Genomic DNA, 20,940 nt, shown 5'->3' on the forward strand with positions numbered 1-20,940 from the left:
CTTAGGGCGGAATATGCAAGCACAACAGGTGATGGACCGAATGTGGATCAATGTCACACACTCACCCCAGTCCAAAGATCTGGGCCCAAATCCATCGTTTTTTTGCACTCCACACCACCCTGGGTTAGTCAATGGCGATATGCAAATCAGCTCTGACCCTGTGCCCCATGGGAACAGTCCAGTCCGAACTACAAAAGCCATGTCCTTCCCAGAACGGAATCAAGCATCCGAGGACCGGACCGGTTTCGAGGTAACACCTCTCATCAGCCCGGCTAGCTTGACTCCAGTGGTGTGGAGTGCCTGGGACCCACGTCTGGGCATCCCCAGCGCACTTAGGGCGGAATATGCAAGCACAACAGGTGATGGACCGAATGTGGATCAATGTCACACACTCACCCCAGTCCAAAGATCTGGGCCCAAATCCATCGTTTTTTTGCACTCCACACCACCCTGGGTTAGACAATGGCGATATGCAAATCAGCTCTGACCCTGTGCCCCATGGGAACAGTCCAGTCCGAACTACAAAAGCCATGTCCTTCCCAGAACGGAATCAAGCATCCGAGGACCGGACCGGTTTCGAGGTAACACCTCTCATCAGCCCGGCTAGCTTGACTCCAGTGGTGTGGAGTGCCAGGGACCCACGTCTGGGCATCCCCAGCGCACTTATGGCGGAATATGCAAGCACAACAGGTAATGGACCGAATGTGGATCAATGTCACACACTCACCCCAGTCCAAAGATCTGGGCCCAAATCCATCGTTTTTTTGCACTCCACACCACCCTGGGTTAGACAATGGCGATATGCAAATCAGCTCTGACCCTGTGCCCCATGGGAACAGTCCAGTCCGAACTACAAAAGCCATGTCCTTCCCAGAACGGAATCAAGCATCCGAGGACCGGACCGGTTTCAAGGTAACACCTCTCATCAGCCCGGCTAGCTTGACTCCAGTGGTGTGGAGTGCCTGGGACCCACGTCTGGGCATCCCCAGCGCACTTAGGGCGGAATATGCAAGCACAACAGGTGATGGACCGAATGTGGATCAATGTCACACACTCACCCCAGTCCAAAGATCTGGGCCCAAATCCATCGTTTTTTTGCACTCCACACCACCCTGGGTTAGACAATGGCGATATGCAAATCAGCTCTGACCCTGTGCCCCATGGGAACAGTCCAGTCCGAACTACAAAAGCCATGTCCTTCCCAGAACGGAATCAAGCATCCGAGGACCGGACCGGTTTCGAGGTAACACCTCTCATCAGCCCGGCTAGCTTGACTCCAGTAGTGTGGAGTGCCTGGGACCCACGTCTGGGCATCCCCAGCGCACTTAGGGCGGAATATGCAAGCACAACAGGTGATGGACCGAATGTGGATCAATGTCACACACTCACCCCAGTCCAAAGATCTGGGCCCAAATCCATCGTTTTTTTGCACTCCACACCACCCTGGGTTAGACAATGGCGATATGCAAATCAGCTCTGACCCTGTGCCCCATGGGAACAGTCCAGTCCGAACTACAAAAGCCATGTCCTTCCCAGAACGGAATCAAGCATCCGAGGACCGGACCGGTTTCGAGGTAACACCTCATCAGCCCGGCTAGCTTGACTCCAGTGGTGTGGAGTGCCTGGGACCCACGTCTGGGCATCCCCAGCGCACTTAGGGCGGAATATGCAAGCACAACAGGTGATGGACCGAATGTGGATCAATGTCACACACTCACCCCAGTCCAAAGATCTGGGCCCAAATCCATCGTTTTTTTGCACTCCACACCACCCTGGGTTAGACAATGGCGATATGCAAATCAGCTCTGACCCTGTGCCCCATGGGAACAGTCCAGTCCGAACTACAAAAGCCATGTCCTTCCCAGAACGGAATCAAGCATCCGAGGACCGGACCGGTTTCGAGGTAACACCTCTCATCAGCCCGGCTAGCTTGACTCCAGTGGTGTGGAGTGCCTGGGACCCACGTCTGGGCATCCCCAGCGCACTTAGGGCGGAATATGCAAGCACAACAGGTGATGGACCGAATGTGGATCAATGTCACACACTCACCCCAGTCCAAAGATCTGGGCCCAAATCCATCGTTTTTTTGCACTCCACACCACCCTGGGTTAGACAATGGCGATATGCAAATCAGCTCTGACCCTGTGCCCCATGGGAACAGTCCAGTCCGAACTACAAAAGCCATGTCCTTCCCAGAACGGAATCAAGCATTCGAGGACCGGACCGGTTTCGAGGTAACACCTCTCATCAGCCCGGCTAGCTTGACTCCAGTGGTGTGGAGTGCCTGGGACCCACGTCTGGGCATCCCCAGCGCACTTAGGGCGGAATATGCAAGCACAACAGGTGATGGACCGGATGCTCGGATGCTTGATTCCGTTCTGGGAAGGACATGGCTTTTGTAGTTCGGACTGGACTGTTCCCATGGGGCACAGGGTCAGAGCTGATTTGCATATCGCCATTGTCTAACCCAGGGTGGTGTGGAGTGCAAAAAAACGATGGATTTGGGCCCAGATCTTTTGACTGGGTTGAATGTGTGACATTGATCCACATTCGGTCCATCACCTGTTTTGTTTGCAAATTCCGCCATAAGTGCGCTGGGGATGCTCAGACGTGGGTCCCAGGCACTCCACACCACTGGAGTCAAGCTAGCCGGGCTGATGAGAGGTGTTACCTCGAAACCGGTCCGGTCCTCGGATGCTTGATTCCGTTCTGGGAAGGACATGGCTTTTGTAGTTCGGACTGGACTGTTCCCATGGGGCACTGGGTCAGAGCTGATTTGCATATCGCCACTGTCTAACCCAGGGTGGTGTGGAGTGCAAAAAAACGATGGATTTGGGCCCAGATCTTTTGACTGGGTTGAATGTGTGACATTGATCCACATTCGGTCCATCACCTGTTTTGTTTGCAAATTCCGCCATAAGTGCGCTGGGGATGCTCAGACGTGGGTCCCAGGCACTCCACACCACTGGAGTCAAGCTAGCCGGGCTGATGAGAGGTGTTACCTCGAAACCGGTCCGGTCCTCGGATGCTTGATTCCGTTCTGGGAAGGACATGGCTTTTGTAGTTCGGACTGGACTGTTCCCATGGGGCACAGGGTCAGAGCTGATTTGCATATCGCCATTGTCTAACCCAGGGTGGTGTGGAGTGCAAAAAAACGATGGATTTGGGCCCAGATCTTTTGACTGGGTTGAATGTGTGACATTGATCCACAATCGGTCCATCACCTGTTTTGTTTGCAAATTCCGCCATAAGTGCGCTGGGGATGCTCAGACGTGGGTCCCAGGCACTCCACACCACTGGAGTCAAGCTAGCCGGGCTGATGAGAGGTGTTAACTCGAAACCGGTCCGGTCCTCGGATGCTTGCTTCCGTTCTGGGAAGGACATGGCTTTTGTAGTTCGAACTGGACTGTTCCCATGGGGCACAGGGTCAGAGCTGATTTGCATATCGCCATTGTCTAACCCAGGGTGGTGTGGAGTGCAAAAAAACGATGGATTTGGGCCCAGATCTTTTGACTGGGTTGAATGTGTGACATTGATCCACATTCGGTCCATCACCTGTTTTGTTTGCACTGCCCTGAAGGACATCACTAGGGCAGATCGATTTCATTCTATCCCGTGGCTCAAAGAAATAAGGGGCTTATTAACAAAGTTGGAACTAGATCACCTATGGGTCGACCCAAATGCCTCAAGTTTCCCATCAAAGATAACCCTGAAAAAAATGTACTGGAACATGGTTAGGTTCTCTGCCCTTAGTACTGGATCCAACACAGAGTTAACTGGTCGATTTCTTGATATTAAATCCCTACCATTGTGTGAGTCTTATTGGGACATTATAGAAAGGCCCTATGAAAGAAAATTGTATTTTCAATTCAGAATTGGGACCCTTCCAGTAAAAGCTTTTACTTATAAATGGTCGGTAAACCAGAATGACAAATGCCATTATTGTAAACATATGATTGAGAAAGTATCCCATCTTCTGTTAGTATGTCCCCTTTATATAAGCTCCGGTCGTAAGTGGATAAAACCTGTGTGTACAAACCTGGGGACACGCAGTTTTGTAGAGGCTTTAAAAATACTCGCATCAGATTGCACACCCTCCATGGCAATAGCCGTTGCAAAATTCCTAAAGTGGGCCTGGACAATACGCACCCGCTCTTTGCAGTCCCTAGAGGCTAGCCAATGAATTTTATCACATTGAGTAATGTACGATCAACTTTTTAACCAATGTTTTATTGAACTGTTTTAACTCATTTTGTATAAATTGTTCTTAATCCTTGTAAGCGACAGCACCATGGTTTAATGAGTTTTTAAAAATGATGAACTTAATTTTGTAGTATTTATAGTGTAGTCTTAGGATGAATAATTGCTTTTATGCATGCTGTCGAATAAAGCTTTGAAATTTGAATTTGCTAGTCACTATTCATGTCCTTTACATCACTTTCTTCTTATGGTTTCCACACACATAAGGTATTCCCTCTTTCAATTCTTTACCCTTTAAATGTGTTCTTTTGCTTTTTGACTTACAACATTCCCACACCCCCTTTTCCTTGTATCACCTCCAGCCCTGAAGAGTCATTGGGTTAACACCCTTACTGACGAAACACGTGTTGGCTGGTTTCTTTCTTTATGGATCTCCTTGAATAAGAGAACCATTCACATACCAATTAAAACAAGAATAGAAAGAAATGAAATGAAATGAAATGAAATTTATATAGCGCACGATTACCCTGGGGCATCTCAGCGCTTGCTTAGGGAACCCGTCCTGGTAATCCCCTGTGAGATAACCCTGGCAGGGTATCCACAAGGTGAAAGCCAGGCATCCCACCGCGAGGGGCCATTGTGGAGATTAAGCAAGCTATTGCCCAGAGTCGCAGAGTGTGAACCCGTGAGTTGAGAAGGCACCAGAGCGAGAATTAACGAGTCCGTGGAATTTTGAGCCCAAGACCCGCCGAGGCGGGGAATTGAACCCTGGTCCCAGGCCGAACTCAAGCTCCAGGTCTGCCGCCTCTAACCCCTGAGCCACACTTCTCCACATAAAACATTTGTGTGTGATCTTATCCTTGAAACACTTTAGCTTGATCACTCAAATCAGTACAATTGTTGTGTGCGCTTGACTGGTCAGTTCATTTAACATAAGGATGAGCCTCCTCACCCTTTGGTTTCAGAGTTCTCAGGGTTTTCTCTGAACAAGCAGCACCAAACAGCGTTACCCTCTTCGTTACTACTCAACCACTACATGTTGTGCGCCATTTATTTCTGTACACTGATAACCCTTCGCTGAACTAAAGACCCGAGGACGTACCCCCGGCGATTATGACCCGGAGTCCAGTGCCCAAAGACCCTCCTCGACGAACCAGACGATGCCTGCAGCCTCAGAACCAGGGACCCCTTCAACCGCGACCAGCTGAGGGTAAGATTTCCTGACACCAAAAGACACGCCCTGCACCCGTCGACCCCCTGTGTCATCCTCTGGGGAACCTACCTCTTCTCCAAGATCCCAACTTACCTCTCGAAGTGGTGGCCGCACCTGAAGAATTTCCGTCCAGAGTATGCAGCCTTTGTTCATTTTTTAACTCTTCAATTGATTAACATTGAGCACCCGATGGCTCAAAATCACCCTGCAACCAGCCGCCCGAGTGCCGTTGGAAGTGCAGAAACTATCCTACTTTACTTCCACACTTGCCCGGTGTAATTGACCAGGAGCTCAGCTCCCACAGCCGCGTGGCCTGCTTGCTTGCAGCCACCAACAGAAGGCCCCCTATCCTCCATAGGATAATATTGGGCCTACTCTCTCTGCACCCAGCTGCCCCTGTGCCGCTGAGGGTGCAACAACTGTAACTTTCCGACCCTGGGAGAACCCTGAGTCTATGCCCAGAACCTTCACTCTGCCTGTCAAGTACTTACCTAAACGCAGATAACGCATTTTCCTTCCATAGGATAACATTGACTGGTTTCACTTGAAAATTCTTCTAAGTGTTGAGTTTTGCAACTTTAAAATATTCATCTAAAATCAGCCGAATAACGAATTACGATTTACTCACCTGTTATCAGGAGAGAACCCAGTGCTGTATCTTTTAGCCCAGCACTGAACCGAAAAAGTAATTATATCTGTACTTACTAGTAACTTGAATTTCCTCCCATAGGATAACAATGCTTGGTTTTCACTGAAAAGTTTTTAAGTGCCAACTTTGAAAATACAATAATATTCCTTAAAAATCACTTTTGTAACCAAAACGCTTTTACTCAACTGTTTACAGGAGATTGCCCGGGACTGAATCTAGGATCCAGTCTTGTGGTTAGAAAAGTAATCTATAAAGTATAAAGGCGCGCTATTTCTGAAATAGATGCCATGATGTCGAGCGTATTTTGCTTCAAAAGGAGGCATATTTAATCCTGAAATTCAACAGCACGCAAAGTGGGCTTAACAATCTCTCAGAAATAGCGCGCCTGTGATAGCCTGACCAGTTTCTAGAGTGACTTGACTGTCAGGCTTGACTTGCCAGGTTGGGCCAGTAGGCCGTGTTCCTCTTGTCTTTGCAAATAATAATTTTGATAAAATTACCGAGGGCTGCCTGGGCTTGCCGGCATCTGTATCAAATCTACAAATACAACACGCGCCACCAGACTTCATCAACACGCCCTAAGCAATATCGTGCGCGTAATAAACCCTATTCTATAGCAGCTTCTACAAGTACGCTAAACATAGGTTAAATTAGTAACTCGTTTTTTAACCAATTAGTGTCTGGTGACCAGCTTATAACTTCAAGGTCCATAATGCACTGGGGTCTGGATTAAATATAACAAGCTTGGACGCAAGTCAGCCATCTTGATTGAGACCGCGATGATCCCAGTTGCTGTTGGAGTGCGTTGAGAGAAGGTAATGCTTCAGCTAAGACGTGTACCACCTGTTTTAGTATTCGACCTGCCAGACTTTACAAAAGCGTTTCTTTATCCGATAGGACCGCGAATGTCGGAGAAACACTGTATCTAAGAAACACGAAGTCACTGGCATTGTATGCACCAGCTTCCCCTTTTTTTCCAAAGCATTCCGAATGTAGAATGAGCATTAGGATCGGTTGCCTTCATTTAAACGTGCCTTTCATGCTCCTTACAGGAACACCATTGATGGTTACACCTCACGATTAATCACGCCGGTAGACGGCACACGAAAGGTCAGCGAGGTATGTTGATTATAACGATGGGGTTTTCTCACTAGATAGGTATTTAAACATCCTACAAGTTTAATCAATTTAAACCCTGATTTTTCAGACTTGACTGCCTGGCCATAACACCGAATGATCCCCTTGGTGCCCCGGATTTATACAACAAGATCCACACCCCTTCTTCTCCCCTCCAAAAGAGCCTGGTATGTAGTTATTACCCCTGTTTAAACCACTACTGTAGTGTAGAGGCTATCTATGCGTCTGATAGTAAAACGTTGTTTATTTGCATCTTTCAGACACAAAGAATAAAAGCCCTGCTGAGAGACCAGGGACACTAGTCCTGGCCTCGAAACGCGTCAGCAGTTTTTGGTGGAATAGATTATTATTTATAAGAAACTAGGACTGGCAAGTCCAGACATCATCATTCATTGAGTCCTCTATTTCACTATATTCCCCATTTCTTTGATTCTTCTCGTTTATTGATTCTTTATGTATGTGATATTTTTTCTTTGTAATGTATTGATTTCTTTGTAGGATGTTCGATGTATCATTGTTTGTTTTCATGTGTGCTTGAACTATGTATAATATTGTAAATATTTGAATGTACAGTTTGTCTTTTTTCTGTTAATTATGTGAAAGAAAATTCTAAAAATTATAAAATAATTGGCATTGAATAAGGTTGCCGGGGTGAGATGTAATAAACATTTTTCTAACCCCCAAAGAATTTTTTTTCTGTTTAAAGTAAGTGTGGTTTAGGCAAATTGTGTTTTGCATGGACATTCATATCTTAGCATATATCGCCGCCTAGTGTTGGGTCGGGATGTTTGCACCTTGTTGTCTTGGAAGAGTCTTCGAAGTATCACGAGATAGGTGACTCCACCCCTGGACTACAGTGCGCATGGGCATCTTCATCTTCGGATTGTTTTTCGCCATTGTGGCAAAGATGGAGTATGAGAAAGTAAGAGATGACCATGTAAATGTATGTAAAGAATAACTCTGCAGCTGTGACGAAGCGGGGAGGAGGGTGGGCGATATGAATGTCAGCAGCACTACATGCCAAGAACAGATATATACTGGTAAGTAGCATTTTCTGTTCGAGGCAGGTGGGCTGCTGAATTCATATCTTAGCATAGACTGTATAGCAGTTTCTCCTCTAGCGGTGGTCACCTGTACCAGCTGCAGTGGTTTGAAAAAGAGTTTTAAGGGCAGCCTAGCCTACAGCAGCTTGTTGCTTGGCTTGCACATCTACACAGTAGTCTTTAGTGAAAGTGTGTATGGTAGACCATGTAGCCGCTTTACATATGTCCTCTAGGGGAATATTTCCTAGGAAAGCCATGGATGCCCCCATTTTGCGCGTTGAGTGGGCTTTTGGGGGAACTGTTAAAGTGTGCTTTGCCTTTTGATAGCATATTTGAATGCATTTAACTATCCATCTGGCTATTCCTGTCTTTGAAATGGGATTACCTTTTTGTTGCGGAGAAAAGGCAACAAAAAGTTGTTTTGTTTTCCTGAATGATTTAGTTCTGTCAACGTAATATAGCAGAGCTCTTTTGACATCTAGTGTGTGTAGGGCTCTTTCAGCCACCGACTGCGAGTTTTGACAGAAAACTGGCAATTCTATGGACTGATTGATGTGGAAAGTGGATATTACTTTTGGCATAAATTTAGGGTTAGTGCGAAGCACTACCTTATTGTGGTGTATTTGCATGAAGGGTTCCTGTGAATACCTGCACTGGCCTTCCTTTGATGGAGGGTATAAAGGCCTTCAATGCAAGCCAAATTGCCCGGAGCTCCAGTAGGCTGATGTGGAGTCCACAATCTGACTGAGACCACAGGGGTCTCATCTCCACCTCTCCCAGATGGCCGCACCCATTCCAGAAGTGACACATCTGTCACTATTGTAAGATCTAGTTGGGGAAGGGAGAGGGGCCTGCTGCTGACCCAATTGGGGTTTGTTAACCATCATTGCAGATCTTTTGCAGTTCTTTCTGAGATCTAGACCATGTCAGAGATTTCCCTGATATTGCGCTCAATGGAACTTCAGGGCGCACTGCAAAGCATGCATATGCCAGTGGCCTTGTGTCACTGACAAGATGCAGGAGGCCATGAAGCCCAACAGCCACAGTCGCACAGAAGCCCAGGATAGAGGCTGAACCACCGGTATCATAGCCTGAATATTCTGGACTTGCAGCTCGGGAGGATAAGACCAAAATTCCAATGTGTCCAGAACAGCTCCGATGAAAAGGGAGCGTCTAAGAGGGTGTCAGGTGTGACTTTGGCACATTAAAAGAGAACCCCAGTAAGAGCAGAAGGTCCAACATAGTCTGAAGGTGGGAGATAATTGCCTAGGGTGAGCCCGCCTTCAACGGCCAGTCGTCGAGATAGGGTAAGGCTGGTACCCCTGATCTCCACAGATGAGCAGCAACCACCGCCATCACCTTGGTGAGCACCCGTGGGGCACTGTTATGGCCAAAAGAAGCACAGCAAACTGAAAGTGCTTGTGGCCCACTAGGAACTGCAGGTAATATATGTGGGCAGGCAGGACAGAAATGTGAAAGCATGCATCGTGCAAATCCAATGCTACCATACAGTCTCCCGGGCAGACAGGAATTGAGCGAGCGTTAGCATTCTGAACTTTTCTTTTTTGAGGAAAAATTGCGTGGGTGCAAATCTAGAATAGGATGAAGGACTCAGCTCTTTCTGAGCACAGAAAGTAGCGAGAATAACAACCATGACCTACTTCTGGTGTCAGCACCCTCGCTATGGCTCCTTTGGCCAAGACCTTGAACTCAAGGAGAGGGGGCTTTTTAATCCAAAGGGATGGAGCACCCAGAAACTATCAAGTTAGAAAAAGAAGGTTCCCTTTGGATGAGATCCAAATTCAGCAACTCACACTCCAACCTCACTTCTGTTCCACACACACTCGCACCTAATGATTAAGTAGTTGATTTATAAGTGCCTTAACCCCTTTGATGCTGATGACGAGCTCAGCTCGTCATCAGCCACGGTGGTCGTGTGCTGATGACGAGCTGAGCTCGTCATGAATATATGGCATCAAGGATTTTCCAGCACAGGGGAAAAATAACCACAGCAGCCAAGGTGTTAATCATTAGGTGCGAGTGTGTGTGGAATAGAAGTGAGGTTGGAGTGTGAGTTGCTGAATTTAGATCTCATCCGAAGGGAACCTTCTTTTTCTAACCTCCTTTGGCCAAGAGCCACCATTTCCCGGCGGAGTAAGGAGAGATTGTCCTTCGTCAGCCTGTCATCAGTGGGTGGCATGGGTGGGGGAATAATCATCATGAGGAGCCCGTCAGACAATCTGTAGAACCCAGTCGTCTGATGTTATTAACCTCCAGTGGTGCAGATGGTGTGTCCTGCCTCCCACTGGTTGCCCATGATTGTTGGAGAGCGAACTGAAGAGATTTGGAGGCTGATGCTGACAAGTGTGTGGTGGGCTGGCCTGACCTCTGGCTGCTTGACCCACGGGAAGAAACGCGTTACTTACCTGTAACAGCAGTTATCTAGTATTGGTGTCTTTCATAGATTCACATGCCTGAATCATTCCCCGTCGTCGAGACGGGAGCCTCCGGTACATAAAAAAGTAATGTCCTATAGACATACATAGAGAAAATAGGCCTAAGGACCTCACCTTAGTAGCCTATCCTTGTCCTTATGCAAAAAGGACCAAACTCTTAGAGTCAGCCAATCAGCTATGACCTCCCTCTAGAACCTTCCTGGGAGGAGCCTCAGTCCCTCAGATTTTCGTACGCACCCAGCTAGGTATGGCGTAATATAGTTAGAGAGGGATGTGAGTCCTTCCAGGGGAGGCGGGAGGGTTGCATGTGAATCTATGAAAGACACCAATACTGGATAACTGCTGTTACAGGTAAGTAACGCGTTTCTTATCCAGTATTAGGGGTGTCTTTCATAGATTCACATGCCTGAATCAGAGTAGATAGCAATAACTTATGCACATTTCTGATGTAATGTTGCCTTACAGTCATGTTAGACAATACACATATTATCATATAACATGGGAATGATAGCATAAAGCAGAATATTATAAAGACAAAGAATGTGCATACCCGGATGGCGGGATGTTGGAAGGCTCACCTCACTGAAAGAGATGGCGAAGCACCGCCTGGCCCACTGCTGCATCCTTCTGAAGTTCGATATCCAGGCAGTAATGTCTGGAGAAAGTGTGTGGCGTTTTCCAGGTCGCCGCTCTGCATATTTCCAAAATCGGTACTCCAGCGAACAGTGCTGCCGACATGGAAATTGCCCTGGTGGAATGCGCAGTAACATGATCACTCAAAGGCTGTCCGGCCTTGTCATGGCAGAATGCTATCGCTGAGGAGATCCACCTTGAGATGCTTTGTTTTGTGAGAGGCACACCCATTCTCGGTCTGCTGTAGGCCACAAATAGTTGTGAAGATTTTCTGAAAGACTTAGTTTTGTCTAGGTAGAACTTTAGACACCTCTTGAGATCCAAAGAATGTAGTGTTCTTTCTGCTGCGGTGGAAGGGTTCGCAAAGAAAGACCGAAGGACTATCGGTTCATTGAGATGAAAGTCTGAAGGCACTTTCGGTATGAATTTAGGATTCGGTCTCAGCACCACCCTGTCCTGTTTGAACTGCATGAATGGTTCCTGAATGGATAGAGCCTGTAGCTCGCTTACTCTCCTGGCAGATGTTAAAGCGAGTAAGAGTGCCGTTTTCCATGAGATGTACTTGATGGATGCTCGATGAATGGGCTCAAAAGGATGCCTCATGAGTTGGTTGAGGACTAGATTGAGGTGCCATGTCGGAGGGACCTTCCGAGGTCTCGGGAAGGATCTATAAAGTCCCTTTAGGAACTGTTTTACTGTTTTACTAGTCTACTGGACCATAGTGAGGGTCCTGTGAAAGTTCTGGTGAACCGTGAGATAGCCGCCAGGTGAACCTTTATGGATGAATGCGCCAGTCCTGACTGTGCTAAATGCAGGAGTATGGCAATATCTGCTCGGGTGTGATGTGCAGTGGTCGCAGGCCTTGCTCTGAACACCAAATGCAGAATCTTTTCCATTTGAGAGAGTAGGTTTTGTTGGTACTGTCTGCTCTCGCTTTTGCCAATACGTCTCTGCATTCCTGCGGGATATTCAGGCTACAGAACTCTCTGTGCTCAGGAGCCAGGCCGATAACCTGAGCAATTGCAGGTTCGGGTGTTGTACCTGTCCGTTGGACATTGTTAGGAGGTTCGGGTGCTGCCGCAGAGGAATCGGTGTCCTGATGGAGAATCGAAGCAGATCCGAGAACCAGTGCTGTCTCGGCCAGAACGGGGCAATAAGGATCAGGGTACAAGGTTCCGCCTTCATCTTCCTGAGGACTCTTGGGATCATCGGAAACGGAGGAAAAGCGTACGCAAACACGCTGAACCAACCGATGGAAAAAGCATTTCCCAGTGATCCTTGTTGGGGATGCCAGCTTGCGTAGTTTGGGCATTTGGCGTTCCCCCTGGTGGCGAACAGGTCGATTCCTGGGACTCCCCATTGAGAGAATATGTGAGTCAGTGCGCTTTCGCTTAGTTCCCACTCGTGGGAGAGGGACTTTTGCCTGCTTAAGGCGTCCGCGATGGTATTGTCCTTGCCTGGTACATAGTCTGCTCTGAGCGTGATTCCATGTAGCACTAGCCAGTTCCAGATCTTCTGCGATTCGCGTGATAGAGTGAGCGAACGCGTTCCTCCCTGTTTGTTGAGATAGTGCATCGTCGTGGTGTTGTCCGTTTTGACGAGCACCTGGGAGTTCTGGATGCGTGGTAGAAAGGCCTGCAGTGCCAGATACACAGCTCTCAGCTCCAGAAGGTTTATATGGAGCTGTTTTTCCTGAGTGACCCACTTGCCGCTTATCCGAAGGTCTTGGAGGACAGCGCCCCATCCTTCCAGGGAGGCGTCCGTGGTGACCACCAGAGGTGTTGCCGGAAGTAGAAATGGCAGCCCTACAGACAGATTCTTGCGACACCTCCACCAGTCCAGACGCTTGGATATTTTTGGCGTTATTTTTACAACGTCCTCGAAAGAACCTGTACTCTGGGTCCATTGGTTCGTGAGGGCCTCCTGCAATGGGCGCATCCTGAGTCTGCAGTGAGGGATGAGGAGTATGCAGGAAGACATCATAACCAGAAGAGATTTGTAGGTCCGGACTTTTAGGCTCTTCTTTGACGCCACAGCCGTGGCCAGAGATATTATCTTGTTTGTCCTTTCCATCGAGGGGAAGGCCCTTGCTCGCTCCGTGTCCAAGGTCACCCCGAGGAAGGTAATTTTTGTTGTAGGGATTATGCAGGATTTCTTGAGATTGAGAGTTAATCCTAGCCTTTGAAAAAGATTGGTGCAGGCGTTGGAGGATTCGGTCGCACCTGTAGCTGAGGGTGCCTTCACCAGCCAGTCGTCGAGGTAGGGGAAGACTTGGTGACCCATTTGACGCAGGAAAGCTGCCACCGGTGCAAGGCACTTTGTGAAAATCTGCGGCGCGGACTTGAGGCCAAACGGCAGGACATTGAATTGGTAATGTTGTCCTGCGACTTCGAACCTCAGGAATTTTCTGTGACACTTGAGGATGGGGATATGGCAGTAGGCATCTTGGAGATCCAAAGATGTCATGAAGTCCCCTTTTTCCAGCATGCCTAGTATTTCTTGAATGGTCACCATCCTGAACGATTGGCTCCGAAGGAAAGCGTTGAGCGCTCGGAGGTCCAGAATGGGCCTCCATTTTTCCTCCTTCTGGTGTACAAGAAAGAAGTGGGAATAGAAGCCTTTCCCTTTCAGAGGTGTTGGAACTCGTTCGATTGCACCTTTCTTTAGCATCACAGAAATTTCTTGGAGAAGCAGGCGTAGATGTTTGTGTGTCCGTCTGCGGGGAGGTGTTGTAGGAGGGATGGTGGTGAATTCCAGGGAATGGCCGAATCTTATTATTTGGAGAACCCACCGGTCTGTGGTGATGAGTTGCCAATTTGTGAGGAAATGGGTCAATTTTCCTCCAATTTGTAATGAGGGATAGGGTGGCTGGGCTGGCTGGAGTAATAGGTCACTGGCGGCCGCCAGTGCCCCTCTTCTGATTTTTGCCCCTGAAGCTTGATCTTCCGTAAGAAGACTGATGACTCTGTTGGTGTTTTTGTTGGTATTGATTTTTATTTTGGTAGGAGTACGAGGACCTATTGTGATAGGAACCTCTGTAAGAGGATTGTCCTCTGGATCTGTTGCCTCGAAAGGACTGGTTCCGCGCCTGCAAGGTACCCAGTGCTCTGGCAGTATCGGTGTCCTTCTTTATGGTTTGTAGTGCTTCATCGATCTTGTCCCCAAAAAGGTGCTGGCAGTCGAAGGGCATGCCAAGCACTTTTGATTGCACCTCCTGTCGGAACGATGTCGCTTTAAGCCATCCTTGACGGCGTAGGACTGCTGCTCCAGCAAGTTGACGAAAGCCGGTCATGGCTGCATCAATAGCACAGTCAATTATTTCCGCTGCTGAGGTTTGACCCTCCGTAAGCAGTGCCTTGACTTCACCCTGGACTGTGTCAGGTAGTTCTGCTAACTAGGGGACTATGTCTTCCCAGAGTTGGCGATTATAACGCCCCAATAGAGCTATGGAATTGGCCACCTTGATGGTCATGGCAGATGTTGTCGTAAATCGTTTCCCGATCGTGTCCAACTTCCTGCCCTCTTTGTCCGGAGGTGCTGACAGAGGGGAGGAAGGGTTGCGGGAGTTCTTCTGGGCCGCCTGCGTAATCACCGAATCTGGTTTCGGGTGTCCATTGAGGCAGGCCGCCGCTGTAAGTGGGGCTTTATATTTTTTGTCCAGGCGTGGAACAACCGCAGGTACAGAAGCGGGCGTCAGCATTAGTTTCTTGCCTTGCTCCCACAGGAATTCTATTATTGGAATAGATTTTGTTGACTTCTGCGTCTGTTCCTTGAAATCGTGCAAGAAGCATTCAGTTTCAGTTGATTCCATAACCATATGGAATCGCTTTGCCGCCCTTTCCACAATTTTATGGAAGCCGCCAATATCCACAGGTGGTGAATCCGCTTGGCGTGGTTGGGGTGAAGCTGGGGAAGATGCCACATACTCATCCTCCTCATCATGGGCAGAGTGGATTTCCTGGACCTCTCCTTCTTCCAATTCATCCTCATCATCATCTTCGTCTGACGATACTACCATCTGAGGTTGGATTCTCTCACGGTGGGTTTGAGGGAGAGGTTGAGACTGTTTTGGGGCTGACGCTGGTTTATTTACTGCAGGCGTCTGATTCCCACTTTCCGTTGATTTCCGGGAAGCGTTGCTTGTAATCCTATATAAGGTATTTCAGGTCATTGACGCTGGTGTCGTCGTCGACGGTGGCAGCGTTAGAGACGACACTTCTACGAGCTTGGACTTCTTCCATGGCTCAGAAAGGGCCAGTGTCGACGACGAGTCATCCGTCGACGGTGTCTTCGTCGACGGTATGGTCTTCGTCGACGGTATCTCCGTAGACGGCATTTTGGTCGTCGACGATGACCTCGACGTCGGTGTGGTCGTCGTCGGTGCACTTGTCGACGGTGAGCCCGTCGTCGACGCTTTCGTCGTCGACGCTTTCGTCGTCGACGCTTTCGTCGTCGACGCTTTCGTCGTCGATGCCCTCGTCGACGCCTTCGTCGTCAACGCGATTGTCGACGGTGGGCTCTTCATCGCAGTCGCCGACGGTGGGCTCTTCATCGACGACGCCGTCGTCGATGGTGTAATCTTTGTCGTCGATGAGGTTTTCGACGCCGACGACGATTTTAGCAGGACAATAGATGAAATAGGTCTACCTGCTGACGACTATGATGGAGTTGTCGTCGTCGATGAGGAAGCCGTCGACGCTGTAGTCGTCGACACAGTGGTTGTCACTGTGGTAATCCTTTGCGCCTGCCTGCTAGATGACTGAGCAGGCTTCTTAAAAGTCTGTGTATCTTTGGCAGACACTGAAGATGTCGTAGATCTTGCCTCTGAAGACTTCTTTTGTGCCTTCTTAGGAGGAGTGTCTGAGGGGCCAGGGGAAGTTACTCTTGGCCTCCTTAGAGAGACTTCTGAGGTCCTTGAAACGCTGCCCTCTGAAGATTCCAAGTTGTCTCTCTCCTTGAGCCTGTCAAGCCAGATGAGCAGGCGGCCTTCCCTGTCCCTTACGGTCTTCTTAGGGACTGAGGCTCCTCCCAGGAAGGTTGTAGAGGGAGGTCATAGCTGATTGGCTGACTCTAAGAGTTTGGTCCTTTTTGCATAAGGACAAGGATAGGCTACTAAGGTGAGGTCCTTAGGCCTATTTTCTCTATGTATGTCTATAGGACATTACTTTTTTATGTACCGGAGGCTCCCGTCTCGACGGGGAATGATTCAGGCATGTGAATCTATGAAAGACACCCCTAATACTGGATAACTGGGGGAACCGCATCCTCGACCACGCGGAAGCTGCAGTGCTTACGTGCTTTAGTGGCTGGATGTGTAAGAACGTGGCTGGAAACCACTTCCATGGCCACGAAAGAAGCGGACGGCAGACTGGGGTTGGCAGGGCCAACGGAAAGGTCTAGGGACCTGGCCATAGCTCTGCAATCCTCTAATAAAACTTGCCACAAAACGACCCCAATCCGGATCTGTGCTTACTAGTGCGGAAAGGAAAGAACTGACATAAGTGCAAAGGAGTGGCGCCTATAAGGGCACCGTACACGTCAGTGCAACAGCAGAGGCTACATAAAGCCAAACGCTGCCACGTACCTACGCACAGGTCTACTGCTCATGAAACATTTCTGATCCATTCTGACACCTGGGGATAATTCTAAGGTATGGAATCTGCAGCTAGAAGTATCTATCAGATAGCGCCAACGTTTCATACCATTTCAATGCAGACTACACATTGCTGTACCTAACAGTATCCTCACCCACGGACATAGAGTTCTTCACCCTGAAACTAGTGAAAAGAGAATCTTGGATGTACCAGCATCATCTAAACCTGCATACACAAAAGACAGAATTGTTACGGATATCATCCCCTAATATCAGTGCACCAGTTCAAACATGGCTGAAAGCCAGCAACATCCTAAACTGCCAGCTATCAATCGGAGACTGCACAAAATCCTTTGGTTTCTACCAATACAAAAGCCTTCCCTTTAAGCACACACAATCAAAAGCACAAAAGGAGCACAAATTCAAATTACTATGAAAAGTAGAGCACTTCCTCCACAAAGGTTCAGACAGGTGGTTCCATCGCTTGAACTATCTAGACTAGGCTACCATAATGTGCTTCTTCTTGGGATCCCTGAACTCCACATCGAGCACTTAAAACCACCCTCCACTCCACTACTAGACTTGCATCTGACTCAAGAAAATAGGCCACATCACACCAATCCTAATTGCACTAAGCTGGTTATCGACTTAAGTCAGAACTATCTTGAAACTGACCTGAATTATTCACAAAGCCTTTCACAAAAAGTCCCCGCTCTATATGGCTGAGAAACTGATCATCTCGGAAGACAACACCTCCTGAGGAGCTCCAACAACTTCCCATTTAAAATACCTCCCTAAAAAATAAAAATAACTTGAAAACAAGTCTTTTAAGGACATGCTGCCAGGCTTTGGAACATGTGCCCTTCAATCAGAATGAATTCCTCTCTCAAAGTCTTCAAAGAGGAGATAAAAAGCTACTCTTCCAACAATTTCTCCACAACGGCCAGCTACGTTCTCCTAGTAGCTTACTCTGCTGAAAATGCAAAACAAGAGGAAATAGATCACCCCTTATATCAAGTATAACTCAACAACTAAGTAAATATAGATTAACAATCCTATCTTAGTTCCCACTTGGATGAAGGGACGTCATTGATACAAGGATTCCTTGCACTAAAACTAACACAAACACAGACTGAAACTTACTAACCTCAGGGTGCCACGAGATAACTCAGACGAAGAACAACTGAAGCAACCCATGCACTGGAACAGACTACACATCAATTTCCTACCTATCTACAAGGAAACAAAAAGATTTTCATTGTCCCCAAAACCTTGTTGCTTAAGGATCTCCTGGAATTATATTGATTTGGACACTGGCACAGCAATATATATTAGACACGGTACTGCAGTATATGTCTCTATATGACTAATAAAAGAATTGCTGCATAATCTCATATTTCATCTGCAAGGGTCTTTGATAGCTCTTTCAGGGTAATAGTTTGTGTTATATAAAAGCCCTTGAATAAATGCACAGGTGAATCTGGTATAGAAAGATACTTTTCCACTTGAAAAGGGGGCTACATACTCCTGCTACTCAAAGTTATGCATGCGATCATGCATTTACAGTTCTTCTCTTTGGTCTCCTTCCTTGTGTTCCAGTCCAGGAACATCATGCCTGGGAGAGGCCGGCGTTGCTACAGGTAGTAGAGATGGTGGCAGAAGAGGCTGTTGTAGCATGGTACAGAAATTGTTTACAAGGCCTGATAGTAATGCTATGAAGTCTGCTGGGACTTGACCAATTGGTGGCTCTTTGAAGCAAGGCAGTTCATCATATTAATGGTAATATTCTCTGAAACACTGCAGTTCATAGTATTCTTTGGAGACCCTCCTACTTCAATTTTTTCCTCGTCTTAATAATGCTAAAGACACCACTGCTTCTCAATATCTGCTGGCAGCCACTTAATTTAGAGCGGTCACGGATAGAAATTAGCATTATAGGCATCTGTGCCATCACTCTTGATCTCACTCTCATCTTCTGGCTCTAAGGTTGGATACCTCACTTTAATGGTGAGGTATGTACCATGAGGATGGATAATGTTACTCCTATCAGAGGGATCAAACTTGCAGATGGTGGCTATGTACAGTCTATGGTAGTTTATTAGGCGTCACTGATAAGGGCGTTGTTGACCGTGGATGGACTTCCTGTTATTTGACAAGAACAATAAACAAGATAAAGTATAAATCCTGGATCAATGACATAAACCTTGAATGCTTCAAACCCAACTTTCACTGAACGCTAAGTCACTTGGATTCACCCTAGAAATCAACTTCACCCCCAAGGAAGAGAAATAAAAAAAACTAAAATGGCCTGGTACCATCAATCACTTCCAAAGAAAGTCAAACCACTTCTTCCAGAAAGCGACTTCACAGCTGCCTTTCAAGCATGCGTACTCTCACATCTGGATGGTGGTCTAGATCCTCCTACTCCACAGCCTCCCAGACTCTATACTGGCACCCCTAATGGGAATCCTATATACTGTAACAGAAATATGATGAATCACCCCCATCCTGTTAGAACACTATTGGCTTCCGATGTTGGCCAGCATTATCATCAAAACCAGCGGCTTCACTTACAAAGTTACACATATAGAATCCTGCATATCTTGAAGACAACTTCACTATCTCTGGGGAATAGCTGCTCAACCACAGCTAGGGCACCATTAGACTGCAGGCTAAGAAGTGTGAAAAAGAAAAAACAAGACTGCCTTTTTCATCTATGCATCTAGGATCTGGAACAACATCCATCAAGACCGCCCCAACAAGTCTACTCATGTCTTAACCACCCACAACCCAGTCTCCTTTCCTCTTATTTGCTGACTTTATCCTGGTCTTTGACAGCATTCCACTGCCTTTTAGCTAGGATCGCCCTATAGAAATACTATATACATAAAATAACATTAAAGACTGAGGTGCTAAGAAAAACATTTGTGATCTGGACACTATGTTCCAGGGATATCACACTTTTTCAAGGGTCTGCTTAGCATGATGTTCAGTGGTAAAAATGATAAAATCATTCAAATGCAATTAAGTGAAGACTTTTAATTGTAAGTATATTTGTCAAACTTTTTACTCCAACTTAAATTAAGAAAGTTATGGCAATGTTTCCAAGGCTGTGGAAAATCCAGAGGTTCCAGCATGCCTTAAGCATCATTGAAACCAAACGTCACAGGTTACAAATTTTTCCTGATAGGCAGCCCTTTGAAATACAGTAGGCGCCACGTACCACACACAGTGCCGAAGACTCTGATTCTCTCTAACAGTAGCACCCAGGCCAACAAGTCACTTCTATTTTATTAATTCTTCCTGCGTTTTAGTTTGTTGTTTGTTATCAACCTAATTCCCATGAGATCACCAGGATTATCACTGTTCTTGTTCAATCTGTGGTGATCAGGTGATCATGGAGACCACTTTTTCTTCGCTGCCTTCGTGTTCATGTGAAAAAAAGAAACCCAATCGGCTATCACATCATAACTCTAATGGCGAAGAACGATTCAGCATGTAAATATATGAAAGAAGTGTTGCGGGAGACTGGGAAACAGTGTGGATACTTGCATATTGTAAAAATGTATGCAACAGACAGGAAAGATTAAGGTAAGTAATGCTGTTACCTTTCAAACAGCTAAGCACACCTCAGTGGTATGGAAAACATTTAGGTGGATGCGCTCACAATATTCTTTAAGTGTGCCGAAAATGACGCCCTCAACACAATACAGGATGTCCAAACTAAATTAGAAATGGTCAAACATTCACTGATTCTATTGTAAGCAGCAGATGTTCAGTAAACTGTACCTTGTTCAAGGAGAATAATAATCTCTGTTGAATGTCCGGGCATATCCCGATCACCTCAGGATCCAGCAAGTCCAACCAGTCAATTAGGAGACCAGAAGAATGCCCCATTAGGGTTGCATCAATACTGGAAAAGGAAAGCAATTGATGACTACATTAAGGCAAAAACAAGTACAAAAGTCTTATGTTAAAATACCCACAGCCCCTATAGCCCTAAAAGACTACTCAGA

At 47.1% G+C, this 20,940-nt stretch overlaps 1 protein-coding gene across 2 annotated transcripts in view; it reads right to left on the reverse strand.

Moving 5' to 3' along the window:
* Nucleotides 1-20,940, reverse strand: part of INTS1 (integrator complex subunit 1) — a 536,581-nt gene that overhangs the window by 198,695 nt on the left and 316,946 nt on the right. For both annotated transcript variants that reach the window (XM_086940596.1, XM_086940597.1), the window contains exon 35: nt 20,714-20,837. In XM_086940596.1, coding sequence (XP_086796722.1) covers nt 20,714-20,837 — 124 coding nt within the window. The remainder of the gene's footprint in view (nt 1-20,713; nt 20,838-20,940) is intronic.

The sequence above is a fragment of the Lissotriton vulgaris genome, chromosome 10, assembly GCF_964263255.1.
Source record: "Lissotriton vulgaris chromosome 10, aLisVul1.2, whole genome shotgun sequence".
NCBI classification, from domain to species: domain Eukaryota; kingdom Metazoa; phylum Chordata; class Amphibia; order Caudata; family Salamandridae; genus Lissotriton; species Lissotriton vulgaris.